The sequence below is a fragment of the Coregonus lavaretus genome (assembly GCF_964263955.1).
Source record: "Coregonus lavaretus genome assembly, contig: HAP1_SCAFFOLD_3439, whole genome shotgun sequence".
NCBI classification, from domain to species: domain Eukaryota; kingdom Metazoa; phylum Chordata; class Actinopteri; order Salmoniformes; family Salmonidae; genus Coregonus; species Coregonus lavaretus.
Genome location: NW_028162222.1, coordinates 1 through 23,675, shown reverse-complemented (window position 1 = coordinate 23,675; position 23,675 = coordinate 1). Strand labels below are relative to the sequence as shown.

Genomic DNA, 23,675 nt, shown 5'->3' with positions numbered 1-23,675 from the left:
CATTACCCACAATATTAGACTCAAAAAGAATCATCCAGCGATCATACACTGTTTACCAGGGGGCAGGGCTACCGACGTAAAGGCTAATCGGAAGATGGTGCTGGCTAAGGCTAAAACTGGTGAGTGTAGCGAGTATAGGGATATTGTTATCCACGTCGGCACCAACGATGTTAGGATGAAACAGTCAGAGGTCACCAAGAGCAACATAGCTTCAGCGTGTAACTTAGCTAGAAATATAATTGTCTCTGGCCCCCTCCCAGTTAGGGGGAGTGATGAGCTCTACAGCACACTTGCACAACTCAATCGCTGGTTGAAAACTGTTTTCTGCTCCTCCCAAAATATAGAATTAGTAGATAACTGGCCCTCTTTCTGGGAATCACCAACAAACAGGACCAAGCCTGGCCTGCTGAGGAGTGATGGACTCCATCCTAGCTGGAGGGGTACTACAGGACCAAGCCTGGCCTGCTGAGGAGTGAAGGACTCCATCCTAGCTGGAGGGGTGCTACAGGACCAAGCCTGGCCTGCTGAGGAGTGAAGGACTCTTCTAGTCATGAGATATATGCAGCCTACTCAATCACTTTATATAGCTACTGTTTACAGGCCTCCTGGGCCGTATACGACATTCCTCACTGAGTTCCCTGTATTCCTATCAGACCTTGTAGTCATTGTAGATAATATTCAAATTTTTGGTGACTTCAATATTCACATGGAAAAGTCCACAGACCAACTCCAAAAGGCTTTCAGAGCCATCATCGACTCAGTGGGTTTTGTCCAACATGTCTCCGGACCTACTCATTGCCACAGTCATACCCTGGATCTAGTTTTGTCCCGTGGAATAAATATTGTGGATCTAAATGTTTTTCCTCATAATCCTGGACTATCGGACCACCATCTTATTACGTTTCAAATCGCAACAAATAATCTGCTCAGACCCCTACCAAGGATTATTGAAAGCTGCGCTATAAATTCTCGGACAACCCAAAGATTCCTAGATGCCCTTCCAGACTCCCTCCACCTACCCAAGGAGGTCGGAGTACAATAATCAGTTAACCACCTAACTGAGGATCTAAATTTAACCTTGCGTAATACTCTAGATGCAGTCGCACCTCTAAAAACTAAAAACATTTGTCACAAGAAACTAGCTCCCTGGTTTACAGAAAATACCCGAGCCCTGAAGCAGGCTTCCAGAAAATACCCGAGCGCTGAAGCAGGCTTCCAGAAAATACCCGAGCCCTGAAGCAGGCTTCCAGAAAATACCCGAGCCCTGAAGCAAGCTTCCAGAAAATTGGAACGGAAATGGCGCTCCACTAAACTGGAAGTCTTATCGAAATACTGTGGTCCTCTGCAGCTCAACTGGTAGAGCACGGCGCTTGTAACGCCAAGGTAGTGGGTTCGATCCCCGGGACCACCCATACACAAAAAAAAAATATATTATGCACGCATGACTGTAAGTCGCTTTGGATAAAAGCGTCTGCTAAATGGCAAATTATTATTATTATTTATTATTATACTTACCGTCCAATATCGAAAAGCCCTCACTGCTGCTCGATCAGCCCACTTTTCCAACCTGTTTGAGGAGAATAAAAACAATAAAAAATTATTTTTTTATGCTGTCGTAACGCATTAACTAACTAACTAAAAAGCATAACATAACTAAAAAGCAGCATTCTCCAAGTGAGGATGGCCTTCACTTCAGCGGTGATGAATTCATTAACTTTAAGAAAAGATCATGATCATTAGAAAGCTAATTATGAACTCCTCTTTGAATCTGCATATTTCTCCAAAGCTCAGTTGTCCTGAGTCTGCACAGAACTGCCAGGACCTAGGATCAATATGAGACACTCAAGTTTTTAAATCTCTTGACACATTCATGAAAATAGTAATGGTCTCTAAACCTTCAAGCTGCATACTGGACCCTATTCCAACTAAACTACTGAAAGAGCTACTTCCTGTGCTTGGCCCTCCTATGTTGAACATAATAAATGACTCCCTATCCTCCGGATGTGTACCAAACTCACTAAAAGTGGCACTAATTTTGCCTCTCCTGAAAAAGCCAAACCTTGACCCGGAAAATGTAAAAAACTATCAGACTTGGATTTCTCAAACATTTTAGAAAAATCTGTTGTGCTGCAACTCACTGCCTTCCTGAAGACAAATAATTTATACGAAATGCTTGATGTGTATTTTTAATGGATTATCAGATGAAATTGAGTTAATCATGAACATATAGTTAAAATTCTTTGTGGCTAACTTTGGGCCGTTTGTTTTTGCAGTGAAGGGAGCGGCACCAGGGTTGAATAGAGTTTGGGCTAGACCAAATGGTCACTCCCTGGACCTTTGTCTCCTTGGTGTCTTCTTGATTGCTTACAGCTTGAGGGGGGGAGGTACAGGGGAGCAGTGATTGGTTGGAGTAATAGTTCAGCCGTCCTCAGGGACAAAGGAAGTGGGCGGAGCAATAAAAGAGCGGGAAAACTGAAGAGGACTATATAAGATGGAGGCAGATCTTAAGAATTTGTCCCCCTCTGCAGACGGGTATCGGCTTTGTTGAAAACTTTAATAAAGTCATTTCTTGATGCAACAAGAACTATGTAAGACCTTATTTGTAATAAAGTATGGTCCAGTCTGGTTTTAGACCCCATCATAGTAAAAAATAAAAGCAATGAAAATAAAAGATGAAATATTTACTACACAACAAACATAAGATAAAAAACAAAAGAATAACAATAAAACTGAATGACTAAAAAGCACCCTAAAGAAAAAGCTAAAAAGGTGTGTTTTAAAATCTCTTTTAAATATGTCCACAGTTTCAGCCCCCCTCAGGTTCTCTGGCAGGCTGTTCCAGAGGCTGGGGGCATAGTAACTAAAGGCTGCCTCTCCATGCCTCTTGGTCCTGGGCTTTGGGATAATTAAAAGGCCAGTGCCAGAGGCCCTCAGGGACCTACTGGGTACATAACTTAAAAGCATGTCTGACATGTATTGAGGTGCAGAATCGTGGATTGATTTAAAAACCAATAGAATAATCTTAAAGTTAATTCTAAAACTCACAGGCAGCCAGTGCAGAACCTTTAAAACCGGTGTAATGTGTTCTCTTCATCTGGTCTTGGTCAATACCCTTTGCAGCAGTATTCTGTATGTTTTGCAGTTGACCAATGTCTTTCTTGGGTAGACCAGACAGGAGAGCATTACAGTAGTCAAGCCTGCTTGTCATAAAAGCATGGATGAGTCTCTCTGTATCAGCCTGAGAGAGAAACGGACGCACCTTGGCAATGTTTCTCAGGTGGTAAAAAGCTATTTTGGTCACATTCCTAATGTGTGATTCAAAATGTATTTTAGAATTTAAAATAACAACTATGTTTTTTACCTGGTGTTTTATCTTTATTGCCAGTGAATTAAAATGTGCGGCCAGATTCTCTCTCTGTGCTTTGGCAACAATAAGTACCTCGGTCACGTCTTGATTTAGCTGGAGGAAGTTGTGAGCCATCCAAGTATTTAAATCACTAATACAGTCGAATAATTTATTCATGGAGCTTAGATCCTCTGGTGACACAGACATGTAAAGTTGTGTATCGTCTGCATAGCAGTGAAAATCAATGCTGTGCTTTCTGATAACGCTGCCAAGGGGTAACATATATAAACTAAACAGTACCGGACCCAAAATCGGACCTTGTGGAACGCCACGTGATATGTATTTTCTCTGAGTTATGTTTACCAAGGGTGACAAAAAACTTTCGACCGGTTAAAAAGGTCCTAAACCAATTTAGAACTGGACCGGAGAGGCCAACCACCTCTCCAGTCTGTCCAGAAGGACATCATGGTCAACAGAGGCCAACCCACCTCTCCAGTCTGTCCAGAAGGACATCATGGTCAACAGAGGCCAACCACCTCTCCAGTCTGTCCAGAAGGACATCATGGTCAACAGAGGCCAACCACCTCTCCAGTCTGTCCAGAAGGACATCATGGTCAACAGAGGCCAACCCACCTCTCCAGTCTGTCCAGAAGGACATCATGGTCAACAGAGGCCAACCCACCTCTCCAGTCTGTCCAGAAGGACATCATGGTCAACAGAGGCCAACCCACCTCTCCAGTCTGTCCAGAAGGACATCATGGTCAACAGAGGCCAACCCACCTCTCCAGTCTGTCCAGAAGGACATCATGGTCAACAGAGGCCAACCACCTCTCCAGTCTGTCCAGAAGGACATCATGGTCAACAGAGGCCAACCCACCTCTCCAGTCTGTCCAGAAGGACATCATGGTCAACAGAGGCCAACCACCTCTCCAGTCTGTCCAGAAGGACATCATGGTCAACAGAGGCCAACCACCTCTCCTGTCTGTCCAGAAGGACATCATGGTCAACAGTGTTGAATGCAGCACTTAAATCTAAGAGTACAAGGACAGAGAGCTGTTTGGCATCTGTGTTGGCTCTAAGATAATTTACCACTTTAACTAAGGCTGTCTCTGTGCTGTGGTGGCACCAAAACCAGATTGGAATTTTTCAAAAATGCAGTTGGCACTTAAAAAATCATTTAGCTGTTTGAACACCAATTTCTCCATAATTTTGCTTACGAATGGAAGGTTAGAGATTGGCCGAAAATTACTAAGAGCTGAAGAATCTATACCACCGGTCAAAAGTTTTAGAACACCTACTCATTCAAGGGTTTTTCTTTTTTTAAAACTATTTTCTACATTGTAGAATAATAGTGAAGACATCAAAACTATGAAATAACACATATGGAATCATGTTGTAACAAAAAAAGTGTTAAACAAATCAAAATATATTTTATATTTGAGATTCTTCAAATAGCCATCCTTTGCCTTGATGACAGCTTTGCACACTCTTGGCATTCTCTCAACCAGCTTCATGAGGTAGTCACCTGGAATGCATGTCAATTAACAGGTGTGCCTTCTTAAAGGTTAATTTGTGGAATTTCTTTCCTTCTTAATGCTTTTGAGCCAATCAGTTGCGTTGTGACAAGGTAGGGGTAGTGGGGTATACAGAAGATAGCCCTATTTGGTAAAAGACCAAGTCCATATTATGGCAAGAGCAGCTCAAATAAGCAAAGAGAAATGACAGTCCATCATTACTTTAAGACATGAAGGTCAGTCAATATGGAACATTTCAAGTTTCTTCAAGTGCAGTCTCAAAAACCATCGAGCGCTCTGTAGCTCAGCTGGTAGAGCACGGCGCTTGTAACGCCAAGGTAGTGGGTTCGATCCCCGGGACCACCCATACAAAAAATATATATATATATTATGCACGCATGACTGTAAGTCGCTTTGGATAAAAGCGTCTGCTAAATGGCATATTATTATTATTATTATGAAACTGGCTCCCATGAGGACCGCCACAGGAATGGAAGACCCAGATTGACCTCTGCTGCAGAGGAAAAGTTCATTAGAGTTACCAGCTTCAGAAATTGCAGCCCAAATAAATCCTTCACAGAATTCAAGTAACAGACACATCTCAACATCAACTGTTCAGAGGAGACTGTGTGAATCAGGCCTCCATGGTCGAATTGCTGCAAAGAAACCACTACTAAAGGACACCAATAATAAGAAGAGACCTGCTTGGGCCAAGAAACACGAGCAATGGACATTAGACAGGTGGAAATTTGTCCTTTGGTCTGGATTCCAAATTGGAGATTTCTGGTTCCAACCACCGTGTCTTTGTGAGACGCTGTGTGGGTGAACGGATGATCTCCGCATGTGTATTTCCCACCGTAAAGCATGGAGGAGGAGGAGGTGTTATGGTGTGGGGGTGCTTTGCTGGTGACACTGTCTGTGATGTATTTAGAATTCAAGGCACACTTAACCAGCATGGCTACCACAGCATTCTGCAGTGATACGCCATCCCATCTGGTTTGGGCTTAGTGGGACTATCATTTGTTTTTCAACAGGACAATGACACAATACACACCTCCAGGCTGTGTAATGGCTATTTTACCAAGAAGGAGAGTGATGGAGTGATGCATCAGATGACCTGGCTTCCACAATCCCCCGACCTCAACCAAATTGAATGGTTTGGGATGAGTCGGACGGCAAAGTGAAGGAAAAGCAGCCAACAAGTGCTCAGCATATGTGGGAACTCCTTCAAGACTGTTGGAAAAGCATTCCAGGTGAAGCTGGTTGAGAGAATTCCAAGAGTGTGCAAAACTGTCATCAAGGCAAAGGGTGGCTATTTGAAGAATCTCAAATATAAAATATATTTTGATTTGTTTATCACTTTTTTGGTTACTACATGATTCCATATGTGTTATTTCATCATTTTGATGTATTCACCATTATTCTACAATGCAAAAAATAGTAAAAATAAAGAAAAACCCTTGAATGAGTAGGTGTTCTAAAACTTTTGACTGGTACTGTATGTCTCAGGGTATTCTCGTGGGGCCTTGATGGGAATGTGTGTTCTGTCAATGGCTCCGATCACCCCAGGGAACTTAGCTCCGATCACCACAGGGAACTTAGCCGCGTTTGTGAAGCCACTGATGCCCTCTTGTGCTCGGGCCCCTGTTGGCCAGACGATGACTTGTGCAGAGAGATGAGATACTGCTTCGATCAACCTCTGGAAGCAGGCCTCGACAATAGATTTAGAGACATCGAACCTGTTGCCGATTGCCCTGCACAAAGGAATATAATTTATATTATATACATTATGATATAACTGTTATAATACCATTATAACACTACTCTGAACCGAAATTCACGCTTTGCCAACTAGGCCTATCAGTCATGATTTGAGATCAAATCGAAATGACGCTGCAGTAACATGCAGTTCGTCATTACCACCACAAGGTGTCAGCGCTACCATGTGCCTTTTAATACAGCGCTGGATGACAGTTGAAAGGTCATGTCAATGTCGTGTAAACAAAACCGATTTACCGTTTAGCAGGATAGATTTCTGGTGAGTTTTATGGCAGATCGCTTGCCGTTTATTTTAGTATATATTTAGAAATGTGCGAGTAACAGTCTGTGGCCCTGTTTACCTGTTGTCTGAGCATTTTGACAATTTATTGCAGTGTTTGAAGAAGCTAGGGGGGCGGCAGGTAGCTTAGTGGTTAAGCGCGTTGTGCCAGTAACCGAAAGGTCGCTGGTTCTAATCCCCGAGCCGACTACGTGAAAAATCTGTCGATGTGCCCTTGAGCAAGGCACTTAACCCTACTTGCTCCTGTAAGTCGCTCTGGATAAGAGCGTCTGCTAAATGACTAAAATGTAAATGTGGTCTATAATTGTATGTTGTTGGTCTGTGTATGGGTTTGGAAGGTGCTCCTTTTCATTCTGAAGTGCATTTTGAAGTCGTCATCAATGTACAATTTTTCCGGCATAGTTTGGTATCCGCGTGTGTGTAAACTGCGGATTGGGTGTTAACATATTCAGGATGTCCATGTCAATGTTGGCAGTGTCATACTCCTAAAAACAAAATAAATGAAAGACATTGTACTGTAGCAAGCTAGCTATCTAGAGTAGCCTGCTATGTTACTAGCTAAGTTCCGTTATGCTACTCTAGCTCTTGCCATTCCAGCTGACAATCAGCTGATTGCAGTTGCTAACGTTAGCTAGCTAGCTTGATGTTGCTGTAGCTAAAAACGAGGTTAGTGACACACCGACACGCCAGATGCATGTTGCAAGGCCAATGGGTCTTCATCACTGTCGCTGTCAATCAGAGTCTCAAAAATAGATGAAACAACATTGTTTACTACCCAAAAGAGAGCAGTCACGCCTTCTCTGTTTTCAGCCATTTTTATTTGTGAACCGTTTTATCGTAAGTAAATTCGTCATTATCAAGCGCTCTAAATGCATTTTCAGAGCAGAGCGTCCAGAGTGAATTTATGAACGCACCCCAACAGGAACCGGCCGACTTCCTGCTACTGTTGCCATTCTTATTTTATTTTTTTAGAACTTGAGCTTTGATGCAGCCAACTTTTTAAATAATGCACTTTCTATAATGAAAAAATTATGCTATTAAATGTGTAATTTGGTGTAATTAACACTGTAGACATCAATTACAATGTCCAGAACAATCCTACCTCGGCTTCATGTGTTTTTATATTTGTCTGTTTCCCTTTCAATGCCTTGTACTGTCTTTCCTTTAGAAACCCCCCAGATATCCTCCAAATCAATTCCTTTCCTGTTGGTTTTACGCTCTATTTCTCCTCCTTCTTCTTGTTGTCCTGATGTCCTAGTCCCTCAGTCCTACCCTTCTTGGTTCTTGCCAGATGATCAACATGACTTAGTAGACTAGCTAGCTTTCAGAGCCAGGTTTAACCAATCTCTCGAAATCTCTCTCAAAATCAAACAATCTTCTCAAAGGAAAACCATCTCCAGATGTGGAGAACACGGCACTGCATTGAAACAACCAAACTGTTCACGAAAAAACTAAATAATTTAACAAAAATAATCACATTTTAGGAGGAGCTCTCTCAACTGCTGCTGCTCAGTTAGATGGTGATGTCACAATCAGTATAAAATGGGCCATAACCTGTAAACTAGATCCCACTCTGTAACTTTGATCTGCACATAGAAAATCCACCAAATCATGGTCTTTTTTTTTCTCCTACTAATTTCGTGAGAAATCACCCGTATATGGTTATCAGACGTCTCATTCTCAAGCACACTATTTCTAATATTCTCTAGTTCCCCCCCCCGCCCCCTGCATTATTTCGAAAGGAAATTCAGTATCACTCGTGGTCCGCTTTGCAGTGTCACTCCAGTGTGTGATCACCACTCACTCTGTGGTCCGCTCTGCAGTGTCACTCCAGTGTGTGATCACCACTCACTCTGTGGAGTTTGGAGAAGTATTGCAGTGACGTGGCGGACGCTGCAGCCTGGGGGGGACAACTGGAGGTACCTTCATCCAAAGGACCCAACAGAGCACCTGGTGTTATAATGGTTTTATACTGATTTATAAATTATCTATAAACTATTTAAACATTTTACAAACTACTTATAGATCCTTTATAGTTAGCGTACCTTCCTGTGAAATGTTACCAAAATGGGGTCACATATACTCAGTGATTCATGTATGATCCTTCTTTGTTCCCTTACAGCTGAGAGCTCTGACGCGGGTCAACTGCCAATAGAAGTGCTCCAAGCCGATTCTCCAGCGATAATCATCGGAGAGGAATTTGACAAGTCACCCATCACCATTATGTAAGTACCATGTCACCTCCATACTTCCCCAGCTTCATCTACCAATGAATTCGAGTGGTTATAATTCTCCAGCCCCATTCTTCAGCCTTGACGGGGCTGCCATTTGGCTGAAAAACTAATTATCCAAATGATGGATTGTGCCTTTAATTGTTGATATTGTGTTTCAGTTACATGCATATGGACTGGGTGAACACTACAACTCAGTGGAACGTCTGAAGGAACTCCATGCGTCATGCATATGGACTGGGTGAACACTACAACTCAGTGGAACGTCTGAAGGAACTCCATGCGTCATGCATATGGACTGGGTGAACACTACAACTCAGTGGAACGTCTGAAGGAACTCCATGCGTCATGCATATGGACTGGGTGAACACTACAACTCAGTGGAACGTCTGAAGGAACTCCATGCGTCATGCATATGGACTGGGTGAACACTACAACTCAGTGGAACGTCTGAAGGAACTCCATGCGTCATGCATATGGACTGGGTGAACACTACAACTCAGTGGAACGTCTGAAGGAACTCCATGCGTCATGCATATGGACTGGGTGAACACTACAACTCAGTGGAACGTCTGAAGGAACTCCATGCGTCATGCATATGGACTGGGTGAACACTACAACTCAGTGGAACGTCTGAAGGAACTCCATGCGTCATGCATATGGACTGGGTGAACACTACAACTCAGTGGAACGTCTGAAGGAACTCCATGCGTCATGCATATGGACTGGGTGAACACTACAACTCAGTGGAACGTCTGAAGGAACTCCATGCGTCATGCATATGGACTGGGTGAACACTACAACTCAGTGGAACGTCTGAAGGAACTCCATGCGTCATGCATATGGACTGGGTGAACACTACAACTCAGTGGAACGTCTGAAGGAACTCCATGCGTCATGCATATGGACTGGGTGAACACTACAACTCAGTGGAACGTCTGAAGGAACTCCATGCGTCATGCATATGGACTGGGTGAACACTACAACTCAGTGGAACGTCTGAAGGAACTCCATGCGTCATGCATATGGACTGGGTGAACACTACAACTCAGTGGAACGTCTGAAGGAACTCCATGCGTCATGCATATGGACTGGGTGAACACTACAACTCAGTGGAACGTCTGAAGGAACTCCATGCGTCATGCATATGGACTGGGTGAACACTACAACTCAGTGGAACGTCTGAAGGAACTCCATGCGTCATGCATATGGACTGGGTGAACACTACAACTCAGTGGAACGTCTGAAGGAACTCCATGCGTCATGCATATGGACTGGGTGAACACTACAACTCAGTGGAACGTCTGAAGGAACTCCATGCGTCATGCATATGGACTGGGTGAACACTACAACTCAGTGGAACGTCTGAAGGAACTCCATGCGTCATGCATATGGACTGGGTGAACACTACAACTCAGTGGAACGTCTGAAGGAACTCCATGCGTCATGCATATGGACTGGGTGAACACTACAACTCAGTGGAACGTCTGAAGGAACTCCATGCGTCATGCATATGGACTGGGTGAACACTACAACTCAGTGGAACGTCTGAAGGAACTCCATGCGTCATGCATATGGACTGGGTGAACACTACAACTCAGTGGAACGTCTGAAGGAACTCCATGCGTCATGCATATGGACTGGGTGAACACTACAACTCAGTGGAACGTCTGAAGGAACTCCATGCGTCATGCATATGGACTGGGTGAACACTACAACTCAGTGGAACGTCTGAAGGAACTCCATGCGTCATGCATATGGACTGGGTGAACACTACAACTCAGTGGAACGTCTGAAGGAACTCCATGCGTCATGCATATGGACTGGGTGAACACTACAACTCAGTGGAACGTCTGAAGGAACTCCATGCGTCATGCATATGGACTGGGTGAACACTACAACTCAGTGGAACGTCTGAAGGAACTCCATGCGTCATGCATATGGACTGGGTGAACACTACAACTCAGTGGAACGTCTGAAGGAACTCCATGCGTCATGCATATGGACTGGGTGAACACTACAACTCAGTGGAACGTCTGAAGGAACTCCATGCGTCATGCATATGGACTGGGTGAACACTACAACTCAGTGGAACGTCTGAAGGAACTCCATGCGTCATGCATATGGACTGGGTGAACACTACAACTCAGTGGAACGTCTGAAGGAACTCAAGAGGAAGGCTGAGACGCATTGAGTTAAATTATAATGAATGATAAAGTCAAGCAGGGGTGGAGATATAAACAATTTGGGAACCAACCAATGTAAAACCTTTGAATTCACAATGTCAAATGACAAAATGATTTCACTTCTAGAGAGCCACCCCCCTCCCCCCACATACAGTTTACAGTCTAGATAAAGTGCTTGCAGTCCAAGGAATTCGATGGGAGGAGAGAGGCCGAGAGACTGAAAATAATACCACCACCTAACTATGTGGGGACTGAGGGAATATTTACCGTCACAGTGAGCTGAGGCAGAATTGGAAGTAACTTTGTACATCCTTCATCAGTGCTTGTGAATACTCTTGATATCATCATGGAAATGTTATCTATTAAATATTGCTTTTGGTGGTGATGTGCTGTTATTTCCAATGACTGCAATATCAAAGGCTGATTGTCTTGTATGTGTGTATGCTGATGGACAATATTGTCTCATACAATAAAATGTTTTTTAATTCCAGTTTCATTTCCGCTGGAAAGACATTAATGCAAAAAACTTTACAGCATATTGTCCTGTTGATTGTTGAATGACCAATGTGCCAAAATGTTTATTTAAATTCAACACGTGTGATGAGGTTAGGGAAATGCTCTTTTAGTAGCTAGAATGGTTCTGAAGTTCAAACGATACATTTTGTTTATAAAATGATGTCCAGAAGAAGGAAATCCCAAACCAATCTCCTGTAGTAAGAAGAAACCGATTTCCAGGAGACCGCCAGAGTTCACTAAAGTGTCGCTAATGGGATTTTGGTCAGTTGACCAAGCATCTTGTTTCTATGGGAACCTGCCTGCTGTAGGAGTTGTGCTTTTATTCTGTCTAACAGATCATGGCTAACAATCTGGTTATTAGAGCTTTGAAAGCTAACTCAAAGTCGTTCAATTTGAGCTCGAAGAAAATGACCGACGTTCCCAAATCGGTTGCCAGATTAACAACTATTTCGATCCTTCGGTTGAACAATAACAGCCTTACAACCCTGCCGGTGGAACTGCGGACCTTACAACGCGTGAGTAACGTTAACGACGGACAGACAGACTTCTATGCAAACACCTTGTTTGCTTGCTAGCTATAGTACAGTTATGTCTTGGGTTATTTTACTTGCCTGCTAGCTATATAACCTATGTATTTATCTTGCATATGTTGCTTTTTGTTATCTATTTGCATACTGCAAAGCTGACAGAACTCAATTTGGGAAATAATGCTCTGGAGGAGATCCCGTCTGTCCTGAAGTACCTGAACTCCTTGAAAAAACTTTATTTGTTTGGAAACCACATTACAAGATTGCCACCAGAGGTGTTGGGTAAGCTGTCCTGCTGTCTATGGATTAAGAAGACTTAAATAGGTACTGTACAGTACCATCATCATCACTCATCATCATCATCATCATCACTATATCTTGTATCTTGCAGAAGGACTTCATAACCTCACTCTCCTCAATCTGAACCACAATCACATCTCAGTCCTTCCACCAGAGATTAAAAGGTACCAATTTGTTGACCAATAGCCTAATTGTGATTCATACAGCAAACCTGTAGATGGTATTAGAATAGGCTACATAGGCTGTGTTTACACAGCCAGCCCAGGTCGGACATTTCCCCACTAGGCTAATTGGTCTTTTGACCAATCACGTCAGATATTTTCACATCAGCTCTTTTTCAGGGCTAACCTGGCGACCCAGACACCTTGCTCTGGTCAAATGCTAGGCCACGCCCACAGACGTTAGTTTCTTCTCCTCGATGAGTCTGGATCTAATGTAGTCCCGTGTAGCTCAGTTGGTAGAGGATGGTGCTTGCAACGCCAGGGTTGTGGGTTCGATTCCCACGGGGGGACCAGTATGAAAATGTATGCACTCACTAACTGTATGTCGCCCTGGATAAGAGCGTCTGCTGAATTACTAAAACATGTTTTTTAAAGAATGGATCTGAGTACCTCCCCGACCCTTCACTGAATACCAACACTTTGGGCTCCCGAGTGGCGCAGCGGTCTAAGGCACTGCATCTCAGTGCCAGAGGCGTCACTACAGACCCTGGTTCGATTCCAGGATGTATCACAACTGGACGTGATTGGGAGTCCCATAGGGCGGCGCACAATTGGCCCAGCGTCGTCCGGGTTTGGCCGGTGTAGGCCGTCATTGTAAATAAGAATTTGTTCTTGCCTAGTTAAATAAAGATAAAATACAAATTAGGGGCTGTCTGATTGGTCCAGAAACCGATGGGTTGGGCCAGAGCCAGAACACGTGGTTTGAAAATTCGTCATTGGCTTTGATACTCTGATTGGTTAGAGACGATCCAATTGCTGATGACTTCGTTTTGTCAAAGGCCCTCGTGCCCCTCGTCACAACAAACGACTTCAATGATGGCCGTCTCAGACTGAAGTATGTAGCGAACCACAGAGCAGCAGAACAATTCAGTGTGAGTCGTCAGGCTATCTGATTGGTCAAAACACCAATTAGTGAAATCTCGGTTAACCCAGAACTAAAACCTTGAGTATTTTGGTATTTTTCGAAAAGATCTGATGTGATTGGTCAAAAGACCAATTAGTGTAAAAAAGATCAGAGTTTGGCTTTCTGTGTAAACACAGCCTCTCTAAACATATTGAGGATCTGACCAAATTACTCAAGATTTTAGTTCTGGGTTAACCGAGATTAGGCTAGATAAAGAAATATCTCATAACCACATGTTCTATTTTCTCAGTCTTTCTAACCTGGAAACCCTCAGTTTACTGGACAACCAATTGGAGGAACTTCCTGTAGAAATAGGTTTTCTCAAGAAGATGGTTGAGATTAATTTAACCAACAACAAGATGGCCAGACTGCCCAAACAGATATACAGTTTGTCACAACTGGCCAGATTATATCTGGCAAGAAACAACCTCACAGAACTGCCAGAGGTAGGTGTTGTTCAGGCTCTACTTGATGTCTGATGTTTCATCTTTCTTAGGTATCTTTGTTAATATTGTGCTTGTGTCATTTTCTCTGGCCTTGCTTCAAATTAGGTTACCGATCCTCCACTCTGTTAGGTTTCATTGTTAGTCAGTTTTATAAAATGAATCTGTTCCATGACCTGATGGTTTACTGTCCCTAAACCTGTCCTCTTTTCCCTCAGGGTGTTATTGGGCTGATGAAGCTCAGAGTGCTGGATGTGGCTGGAAACCGTTTATCCATGTTTCCTGTCGATGTATGTACCGTTTTGTCTTCACCACAATATTGTTTACAGTACAACAACAACAAGATATAGCACAATATGAAGATGTTATTGTTAGAGGAGGTAGGCCTAATGGTGTTGCTGTCTACAGTTAGAGGAGGTAGGCCTAATGGTGTTGCTGTCTACAGTTGTTAGAGGAGGTAGGCCTAATGGTGTTGCTGTCTACAGTTAGAGGAGGTAGGCCTAATGGTGTTGCTGTCTACAGTTAGAGGAGGTAGGCCTAATGGTGTTGCTGTCTACAGTTGTTAGAGGAGGTAGGCCTAATGGTGTTGCTGTCTACAGTTGTTAGAGGAGGTAGGCCTAATGGTGTTGCTGTCTACAGTTAGAGGAGGTAGGCCTAATGGTGTTGCTGTCTACAGTTGCTAGAGGAGGTAGGCCTAATGGTGTTGCTGTCTACAGTTGTTAGAGGAGGTAGGCCTAATGGTGTTGCTGTCTACAGTTGTTAGAGGAGGTAGGCCTAATGGTGTTGCTGTCTACAGTTGTTAGAGGAGGTAGGCCTAATGGTGTTGCTGTCTACAGTTGTTAGAGGAGGTAGGCCTAATGGTGTTGCTGTCTACAGTTGTTAGAGGAGGTAGGCCTAATGGTGTTGCTGTCTACAGTTAGAGGATGTAGGCCTAATGGTGTTGCTGTCTACAGTTAGAGGAGGTAGGCCTAATGGTGTTGCTGTCTACAGTTGTTAGAGGAGGTAGGCCTAATGGTGTTGCTGTCTACAGTTGTTAGAGGAGGTAGGCCTAATGGTGTTGCTGTCTACAGTTAGAGGAGGTAGGCCTAATGGTGTTGCTGTCTACAGTTGTTAGAGGAGGTAGGCCTAATGGTGTTGCTGTCTACAGTTGTTAGAGGAGGTAGGCCTAATGGTGTTGCTGTCTACAGTTGTTAGAGGAGGTAGGCCTAATGGTGTTGCTGTCTACAGTTGTTAGAGGAGGTAGGCCTAATGGTGTTGCTGTCTACAGTTGTTAGAGGAGGTAGGCCTAATGGTGTTGCTGTCTACAGTTAGAGGAGGTAGGCCTAATGGTGTTGCTGTCTACAGTTGTTAGAGGAGGTAGGCCTAATGGTGTTGCTGTCTACAGTTGTTAGAGGAGGTAGGCCTAATGGTGTTGCTGTCTACAGTTGTTAGAGGAGGTAGGCCTAATGGTGTTGCTGTCTACAGTTGTTAGAGGAGGTAGGCCTAATGGTGTTGCTGTCTACAGTTGTTAGAGGAGGTAGGCCTAATGGTGTTGCTGTCTACAGTTGTTAGAGGAGGTAGGTCTAATGGTGTTGCTGTCTACAGTTGTTAGAGGAGGTAGGCCTAATGGTGTTGCTGTCTACAGTTGTTAGAGGAGGTAGGCCTAATGGTGTTGCTGTCTACAGTTGTTAGAGGAGGTAGGCCTAATGGTGTTGCTGTCTACAGTTGTTAGAGGAGGTAGGCCTAATGGTGTTGCTGTCTACAGTTGTTAGAGGAGGTAGGCCTAATGGTGTTGCTGTCTACAGTTGTTAGAGGAGGTAGGCCTAATGGTGTTGCTGTCTACAGTTGTTAGAGGAGGTAGGCCTAATGGTGTTGCTGTCTACAGTTGTTAGAGGAGGTAGGCCTAATGGTGTTGCTGTCTACAGTTGTTAGAGGAGGTAGGCCTAATGGTGTTGCTGTCTACAGTTGTTAGAGGAGGTAGGCCTAATGGTGTTGCTGTCTACAGTTCCAGTTTCTGGCCCTGAACGAGCTGCTCTGTGAAGGAAACACGTTTGTGAAGAGCAAGCTGATGGAATCTGTTCAAGCTGTGGAGGTGCTGTCATTGAAGGTAAGCTCTCATCGTCGGCGAAATAGGCTATGTCAGAGGTCTCCAACTCCAGTCCTGCAGGAGTACATGGTGTGCAGGCTTTCGTTCCAGCCCTTCAGTAAATGCTACATTTGTATTATATTAAATTCCATTTGTTTTATTTGTACTTCTTCTTATTTCTTATTGTTGTGGTATTTTGGAGAGGGAACCTGCAGTCAGCAGTGCATTGGACTGGGTACACCATGTGTATCCTGAGCATATGAAAACAACTGGAACATTAACACACCTGATTTAGCTGATCATTACTCAACACACCACACCAAAACACACCACAACACCAAAACACAACACACCAAAACACACCACAACACCAAAACACACCACAACACCAAAACACAACACACAACACCACACCACAACACCATCAGTAGTACTGACCTGTTGCCATCTCTGTATCTCTGTCTCCAGGAGCTGTCTGCTCGTCAGATCCTGGTGGAGGACAGGAATAGGTTCAGTATGGTTCACCTGGCTCTGTCCTGCCACCCTGGTCTGGGCCTGCTGCTGGCTGACAGGGGCACGTGTGCCCTCTGCCTCCAACCCTTTCTCACCACCTGGCTGGAGTGTGTACGCTTCATCAACCTCAGGAAGGTACAGTTACAGAGAGTATACGTCCCAAATGGCACCCTATTCCCTACATAGTGCACTATAAATCAAATCAAAGTTTATTGGTCGCATACACAGATTTTCAGATGTTATCGCAGGTGCAGCGAAATGCTTGTGTTTCTAGCTCCAACAGTGCAGTAATACCTAGCAATACAATAAACAAAACACAATACACAGATAATCCAAAAAAGCAAGTGGGGACAACAGGCTGGGATAGGGAGGGATTGAATATGTCTGTAAACGTTCCAGCCAGCTGGTCTGCAGATGCTCTGAGGACGTTAACACGCTTAAATGACTTATTCACGTCGGCCACAGAGGAAGAGAGCACACAGTCCTCGTGAGCGTTGGGGGCCCTGTCGGCGGCTCAGTATTGTTTTCCTTTAAGCGAGCAAAGAAGGTGTTTAGCTCGTCCAGGAGCGAGGCGTCGGTGTCCGCAACATGGCAGGCTTTCCCTTTGTAATCTGTGATTGTCTGGAGTCCCTGACACATACGTCTCATGTCTGAGTCGTTGAATTGCGACTCCCCTTCGTCCCGTACTGACGTTTTGCCTCTGATTGCCTTACGGAGGTCATAGCTGGTTCCCAGTCACCTTGCCGTGGTTAAATGCGGTGGTTCGCGCTTTCAGTTTTTCGTGAATGCTGCCGTTTATCCACGGTTTTTGGTTTGGATAAGTTCTAATCGACACAGTGGGAACAACATCTTCTATGCAGTCAGTCACCGAGTCAGTGTATACGTCAATACTATTTTCTCAGAAGTGACCCAGAACATTTCCTAGTCCGCGTCATCAAAACAATGTTGAAGCATAGATTCCGATTGGTCAGACCAACGTTGAACAGTCCTTACCACGGGTATTTCCTGTTTAAGTTTCTGCCTATAGGAGAGGAGGAGCAGAATGGAGGCTTGATCTGATTTGCCGAAGGGAGGGTGGGGGAGGGCCTTGTAGCTGTCCCGGAAGGGGACTATGATCCAGGGTCCATGTTAAGTATGTTGCACAGGAGATGTGTTGATAGAATTTCAGTAGTGATTTCCTTTATTAAAGTCCCCAGCTACAATAAATGTGACCTCAGGATATGCGGTTTCCATTTTGCACAAAGTCCAGTGTAGCTCCTTGAGAGCCGTCATGGTGTCGGCTTGGGGGGAATATTCACGGCAGTGACAATGACTGAAGAAAATTATCTCGGGTGGTAATTCGGTCTGCATTTGATTGGGAGGTATTCCAGATTGGGAGAACAAAAGGACTTGAGTTCCTGTACGTTACCACAATCACACCATGAGTTGTTAATCATCAAACAAACCGCCCTGCCTTTGTTTTTCCTGGAGAGTTCTTTCTTCCTGTCCACATGATGGACAGAGAACCCCGCTGGCTGAATGGACGGGGGCAATATATCCGGAGAGAACCATGATTCCGTAAAACAGAGTATGTTACAGTCCCTGATGTCTCTCTGGAAGGAGATCCTCGCCCTGAGATCATCTACTTTGTTGTCCAGGGACTGTATCTTAGTGAGTAATATACTCTGAAGGGGTGGATGGTATGGTATGGATGGCACACCGCCTGAGTCTGACTAGGGCCCCTCTTCTTCTACCTCTTCTCTGGCGTCGGCGTTTTGGTGCAGACCTGGGATGAATACAGCTGCCTCGGGAAGTTCAAGCAAAGGATCCAGGTCAGGGAATTTCTGCTCTAAGTTCTAATGAGTGACCGCCAATCAAATATCCAGAAGTTTGGCTAGCAGATAGAGACAGGGCGACCGTGTCTGTTTGTTTTTATTTTTACATCAACCTCTTTTACATCCCACCTCTTTAAGGAACACCTGGGATAGGATAAAGTAATCCTTCTAACCCCCCCCCTTACACCACCCCACCCCCCACAAAAAAAAAAAAAAAAAAAAAAGATTTGTAAAGTGGTTATCCCACTGGCTATAAGGTGAATGCACCAATTTGTAAGTCGCTCTGGATAAGAGCGTCTGCTAAATGACGTAAATGTGCCCTTGAGCAAGGCACTTAACCCTAATTGCTCCTGTAAGTGGCTCTGGATAAGAGCGTCTGCTAAATGACGTAAATGTGCCCTTGAGCAAGGCACTTAACCCTAATTGCTCCTGTAAGTGGCTCTGGATAAGAGCGTCTGCTAATGAGTGGTCCTCTGTAGCTCAGCTGGTAGAGCACGGCGCTTGAAACGCCAAGGTAGTGGGTTCGATCCCCGGGACCACCCATACACAAAAAAATGTATGCACGCATGACTGTAAGTCGCTTTGGATAAAAGCGTCTGCTAAATGGCATATTATTATTATTATTAAATGACGTAAATGTAATGTAAATGTACGGTAACTGAGATAGGGTGCGTCCCCTACCTAGTGCACTACTTTGACAGTATACAAAACATGGTTGAAGACAAAGAGACTGAGTTCATAGGGGAGACCAGTAGCCATCTGCAGCCAGACATCTGCAGACACTACAGCTAGTTTACACATACATTCATTTATACTTCTTTCTGATGCATATATGGACTCAAACAATATATTTAAAGTTATCAGTCATCTGGAATGAACTTACTTTGTGTCTATGGTTTCAGTCATTGGTGTAGTGAAGGGTAAACACATATCTTTTTCCCACTACATCACTGGTTTCAATGGTATACTATCCGTAGACACATAGCACCACGCATGAGCCAAGCATGAGCCAAGCAACTGTCTTACTGATCTCTCCTCCAGGACATGAAGATGAAGAGTTCTCAGACCATCCCTGTACGTGCTCTCCTCTGTTCCTACCAGTGCTTTAATAAGAGCGGACATTCGTACTATGGTGTTGCATCTGTATGAAGATGTACTTCCATTAAAACATATATTTGGTATAATGTAAGTAAGTAGTTCCTGTTCTTTCAATCCAAAATGTATTATCTGCATGTCCACCAGATGGCAGCAGAGGACCATAGAAAGAGGCCAGGCTCCTGACACAATACCATAAGGCCCAAACAATGAGCTAGATTGGACAGAGAGCTAGATTGGACAGAGAGCTAGGTTGGACAGAGAGCTAGGTTGGACAGAGAGCTAGCTTTGTTGGACAGAGAGCTAGCTTTGTTGGACAGAGAGCTAGCTTTGTTGGACAGAGAGCTAGGTTGGGCAGAGAGCTAGGTTGGACAGAGAGCTAGGTTGGACAGAGAGCTAGATTGGACAGAGAGCTAGGTTGGACAGAGAGCTAGGTGGGACAGAGAGCTAGGTGGGACAGAGAGCTAGCTTTGTTGGACAGAGAGCTAGCTTTGTTGGACAGAGAGCTAGGTTGGACAGAGAGCTAGGTTGGACAGAGAGCTAGATTGGACAGAGAGCTAGGTTGGGCAGAGAGCTAGGTTGGACAGAGAGCTAGGTTGGACAGAGAGCTAGATTGGACAGAGAGCTAGGTTGGACAGAGAGCTAGGTTGGACAGAGAGCTAGGTTGGACAGAGAGCTAGGTTGGACAGAGAGCTAGGTTGGACAGAGAGCTAGGTTGGACAGAGAGCTAGGTGGGACAGAGAGCTAGGTTGGACAGAGAGCTAGGTTGGACAGAGAGCTAGGTTGGACAGAGAGTATAGAGAGTTTGACGTTGAACACACTATAAGTAACACTATAAATAAATTAACCACATGTATGACATTTTATATACAAAGGATGGTACATTGTTCTGTCTTTTCAGTTATAGACATGTTATTGCTATATTATAAATACAGACTTGAGAAACATTTACTTCTAGGCTATTGCATTCATAATATGTTTAAAATATTTTTTTACATTTTAGTAATTTAGCAGACGCTCTTATTCAGAGCGACTTACAGTTAGTGAATGCATACATTTTCATACTGCCCCCCCGTGGGAAACAAACCCACAACCCTGGCGTTGCAAGCACCATGCTCTACCAACTGAGCTACAGGGGACATAGAAATATGTTCCTCAATGAAATATCTAAATATATTTTAATACTTTATACAGCTATGGTTTTATAAATTTGTACATTTTCATTTCATCAGTGGTATTTCTATCCTCTTCTAGTCTGTCTCTCTCATTTCCTCCACCTCTATTCTCTCTCTCTCAGGCCGATGGAATCTGTTCATTCCTCCTCGCTGCCTTCAGAGTGCAGAGAGCTCAGCTTGTTGCATTGTCTACAGACAGACAGACAGACAGACAGACACACAGAGTTGGGTCTGGCTCATGAATGATGCATAATGTTTAATTGCAAACCCAGAAATGAATGACTTTGGACTGATTAAGAGCAGGGGAACCATATAAAAAATAAAAAAAAGTAACTAATTGATGAATAATTAAGGCCGTGCAAGGAAGGGCGGCTTGGAGCTCAGAGCTACAGGGCATCATTGGGACATTTGGTTTCAATCAATTCCAAAGTGCTAGTCAGGATGAGAGGGAAGGTGCACTCAGGAGAGAGACGGCCATGACAGAGGACAAGAGACGGCCATGACAGAGGACCAGAGACGGCCATGACAGAGGACCAGAGACGGCCATGACAGAGGACCAGAGACGGCCATGACAGAGGACCAGAGACGGCCATGACAGAGGACCAGAGACGGCCATGACAGAGGACCAGAGACGGCCATGACAGAGGAACAGAGACGGCCATGACAGAGGACCAGAGACGGCCATGACAGAGGACCAGAGACGGCCATGACAGAGGACCAGAGACGGCCATGACAGAGGACCAGAGACGGCCATGACAGAGGACCAGAGACGGCCATGACAGAGGACCAGAGACGGCCATGACAGAGGACCAGAGACGGCCATGACAGAGGACCAGAGACGGCCATGACAGAGGACCAGAGACGGCCATGACAGAGGACCAGAGACGGCCATGACAGAGGAACAGAGACGGCCATGACAGAGGAACAGAGACGGCCATGACAGAGGACCAGAGACGGCCATGACAGAGGACGAGAGACGGCCATGACAGAGGACCAGAGACGGCCATGACAGAGGACCAGAGACGGCCATGACAGAGGAACAGAGACGGCCATGACAGAGGAACAGAGAGGATGTCCTGTTGGAATAAAAGCCTGTCAGGTTCGTAGTCATATTTAATGGCTTTTACTTAGGGCCCCGAATGGACAGGCAGACATTAGAATACGGGGACACGTTTTAATTTGACCCCTCACTCAGTGTCATATATATATCAAGGCCATTCGATGTCCAACCCAGCAGCAGGTTCCTTCATGTTCAGCTTCACATAGCAGCTACAGCAGAGCCTGGATTCGAACCAGGATCTCTAGTGGCACAGCTAGCACTGCGATGCAGTGCCTTCACATAGCAGTGCTTTGGTTTGTCTCATTTGTTTTTGAAAAGCAGTTGTCAAGTGAGTGTCCATAATATACCACCAGCGCTGGCATTGTGGAGAGCACATCTGGATGTTTCTCCTTCTACCCCCAGGTCACAACCAAAGGCCACCAGGGCACGCTGTAGTGTGTGAGTGTGTGAGTGTGTGAGTGTGTGTGTGAGTGTGTGTGTGAGTGTGTGAGTGAGTGTGTGAGTGTGTGAGTGTGTGAGTGTGTGAGTGTGTGAGTGTGTAGTGTGTAGTATGTAGTGTACCTTCTGATGTCTTGCCTGGGAGAGGCAGGTCACTGCTCTGGCATGACCCAGTCCTCAGGAGAAAGGACATGAGAGATTATTGTGTGTGTGTGTGTGTGGTGTGTGTGTGGTGTGTGTGTGTGTGTGTGTGTGTGGTGTGTGTGTGGTGTGTGTGTGTGTGTGTGTGTGTGTGTGTGTGTGTGTGTCTGTGTGTGTGGTGTGTGTGTGTGTGTGTGTGTGTGGTGTGTGTGTGTGTGTGTGTGTGTGTGTGTGTGTGTGTGTGTGTGTGTGCGTGTTGTGTGTGTGTGGTGTGTGTGTGGTGTGTGTGTGTGTGTGTGTGTGTGTGTGTGTGTGTGGTGTGTGTGTGTGTGTGTGGTGTGTGTGTGTGTGTGTGTGTGTGTGTGTGGTGTGTGTGTGTGTGTGTGTGTGTGTGTGTGTGTGTGTGTGTGTGTGTGTGTGTGTGTGGTGTGTGTGTGTGTGTGTGTGTGTGTGTGTGTGTGGTGTGTGTGTGTGTGTGTGTGTGTGTGTGTGTGTGTGTGTGTGTGTGTGTGTGCGTGTTGTGTGTGGTGTGTGTGTGTGTGTGTGTGTGTGTGTGTGTGTGTAGTAAGGACATGAGAGATGAACATGCTGCATTATCCCAGACCAGGCAGCAGATGTTGGGTCCTGCAGCAGAGAGAGGCCTGGAGCTGTGTCTGGTGTCAGACCACTGTTCAGCTGCTTCCCAAATGGCACCCTATTCCCTATGTAGTGCACTACTTTAGACCAGAGAATGGCACCCTATTCCCTATATAGTGCACTACTTTAGATCAGAGAATGGCACCCTATTCCCTATATAGTGCACTACTTTAGACCAGAGAATGGCACCCTATTCCCTATATAGTGCACTACTTTAGATCAGAGAATGGCACCCTATTCCCTATATAGTGCACTACTTTAGACCATGGTCCATAGGGCTCTATTGGGATGCAGTCTTCCTCTACCTCTCCACAATAGGATCACTTTGTTCAGATAGATACACAACCCTGCTTTCGTTTGTGTGTGTGTGTATATTTGTCATGTTGTCAGGTTACCTCCTGTTGTTAGGTTACCTCATGTTGTTAGGCTTCCTTGTGTAGAATATCTGTTTATACATTATAATGTACTGGTGCTGGGGTAGAGCTCTCTTT

The 23,675-nt window shown here is 44.7% G+C and overlaps 1 protein-coding gene and 1 long non-coding RNA gene across 2 annotated transcripts; both read left to right on the top strand.

The window, feature by feature from the left end:
* Positions 1-8,700: 8,700 nt before the first annotated feature.
* On the top strand, positions 8,701-11,703 carry LOC311119452. The gene is made up of 3 exons (XR_014611972.1): positions 8,701-8,883; positions 9,042-9,144; positions 9,312-11,703. It is a non-coding gene; the product is annotated as an uncharacterized lncRNA (long non-coding RNA).
* Positions 11,704-12,190: 487 nt separating this feature from the next.
* Positions 12,191-19,788, top strand: lrrc69 (leucine rich repeat containing 69; the record flags this gene model as incomplete). Its single annotated transcript, XM_084194141.1, has 8 exons — positions 12,191-12,367; positions 12,535-12,661; positions 12,771-12,843; positions 14,055-14,250; positions 14,466-14,537; positions 16,232-16,333; positions 16,781-16,960; positions 19,681-19,788. 8 exons carry the CDS (start codon positions 12,191-12,193, stop codon positions 19,786-19,788), a joined length of 1,035 nt encoding a protein of 344 aa, XP_084050267.1.
* Positions 19,789-23,675: the final 3,887 nt, after the last annotated feature.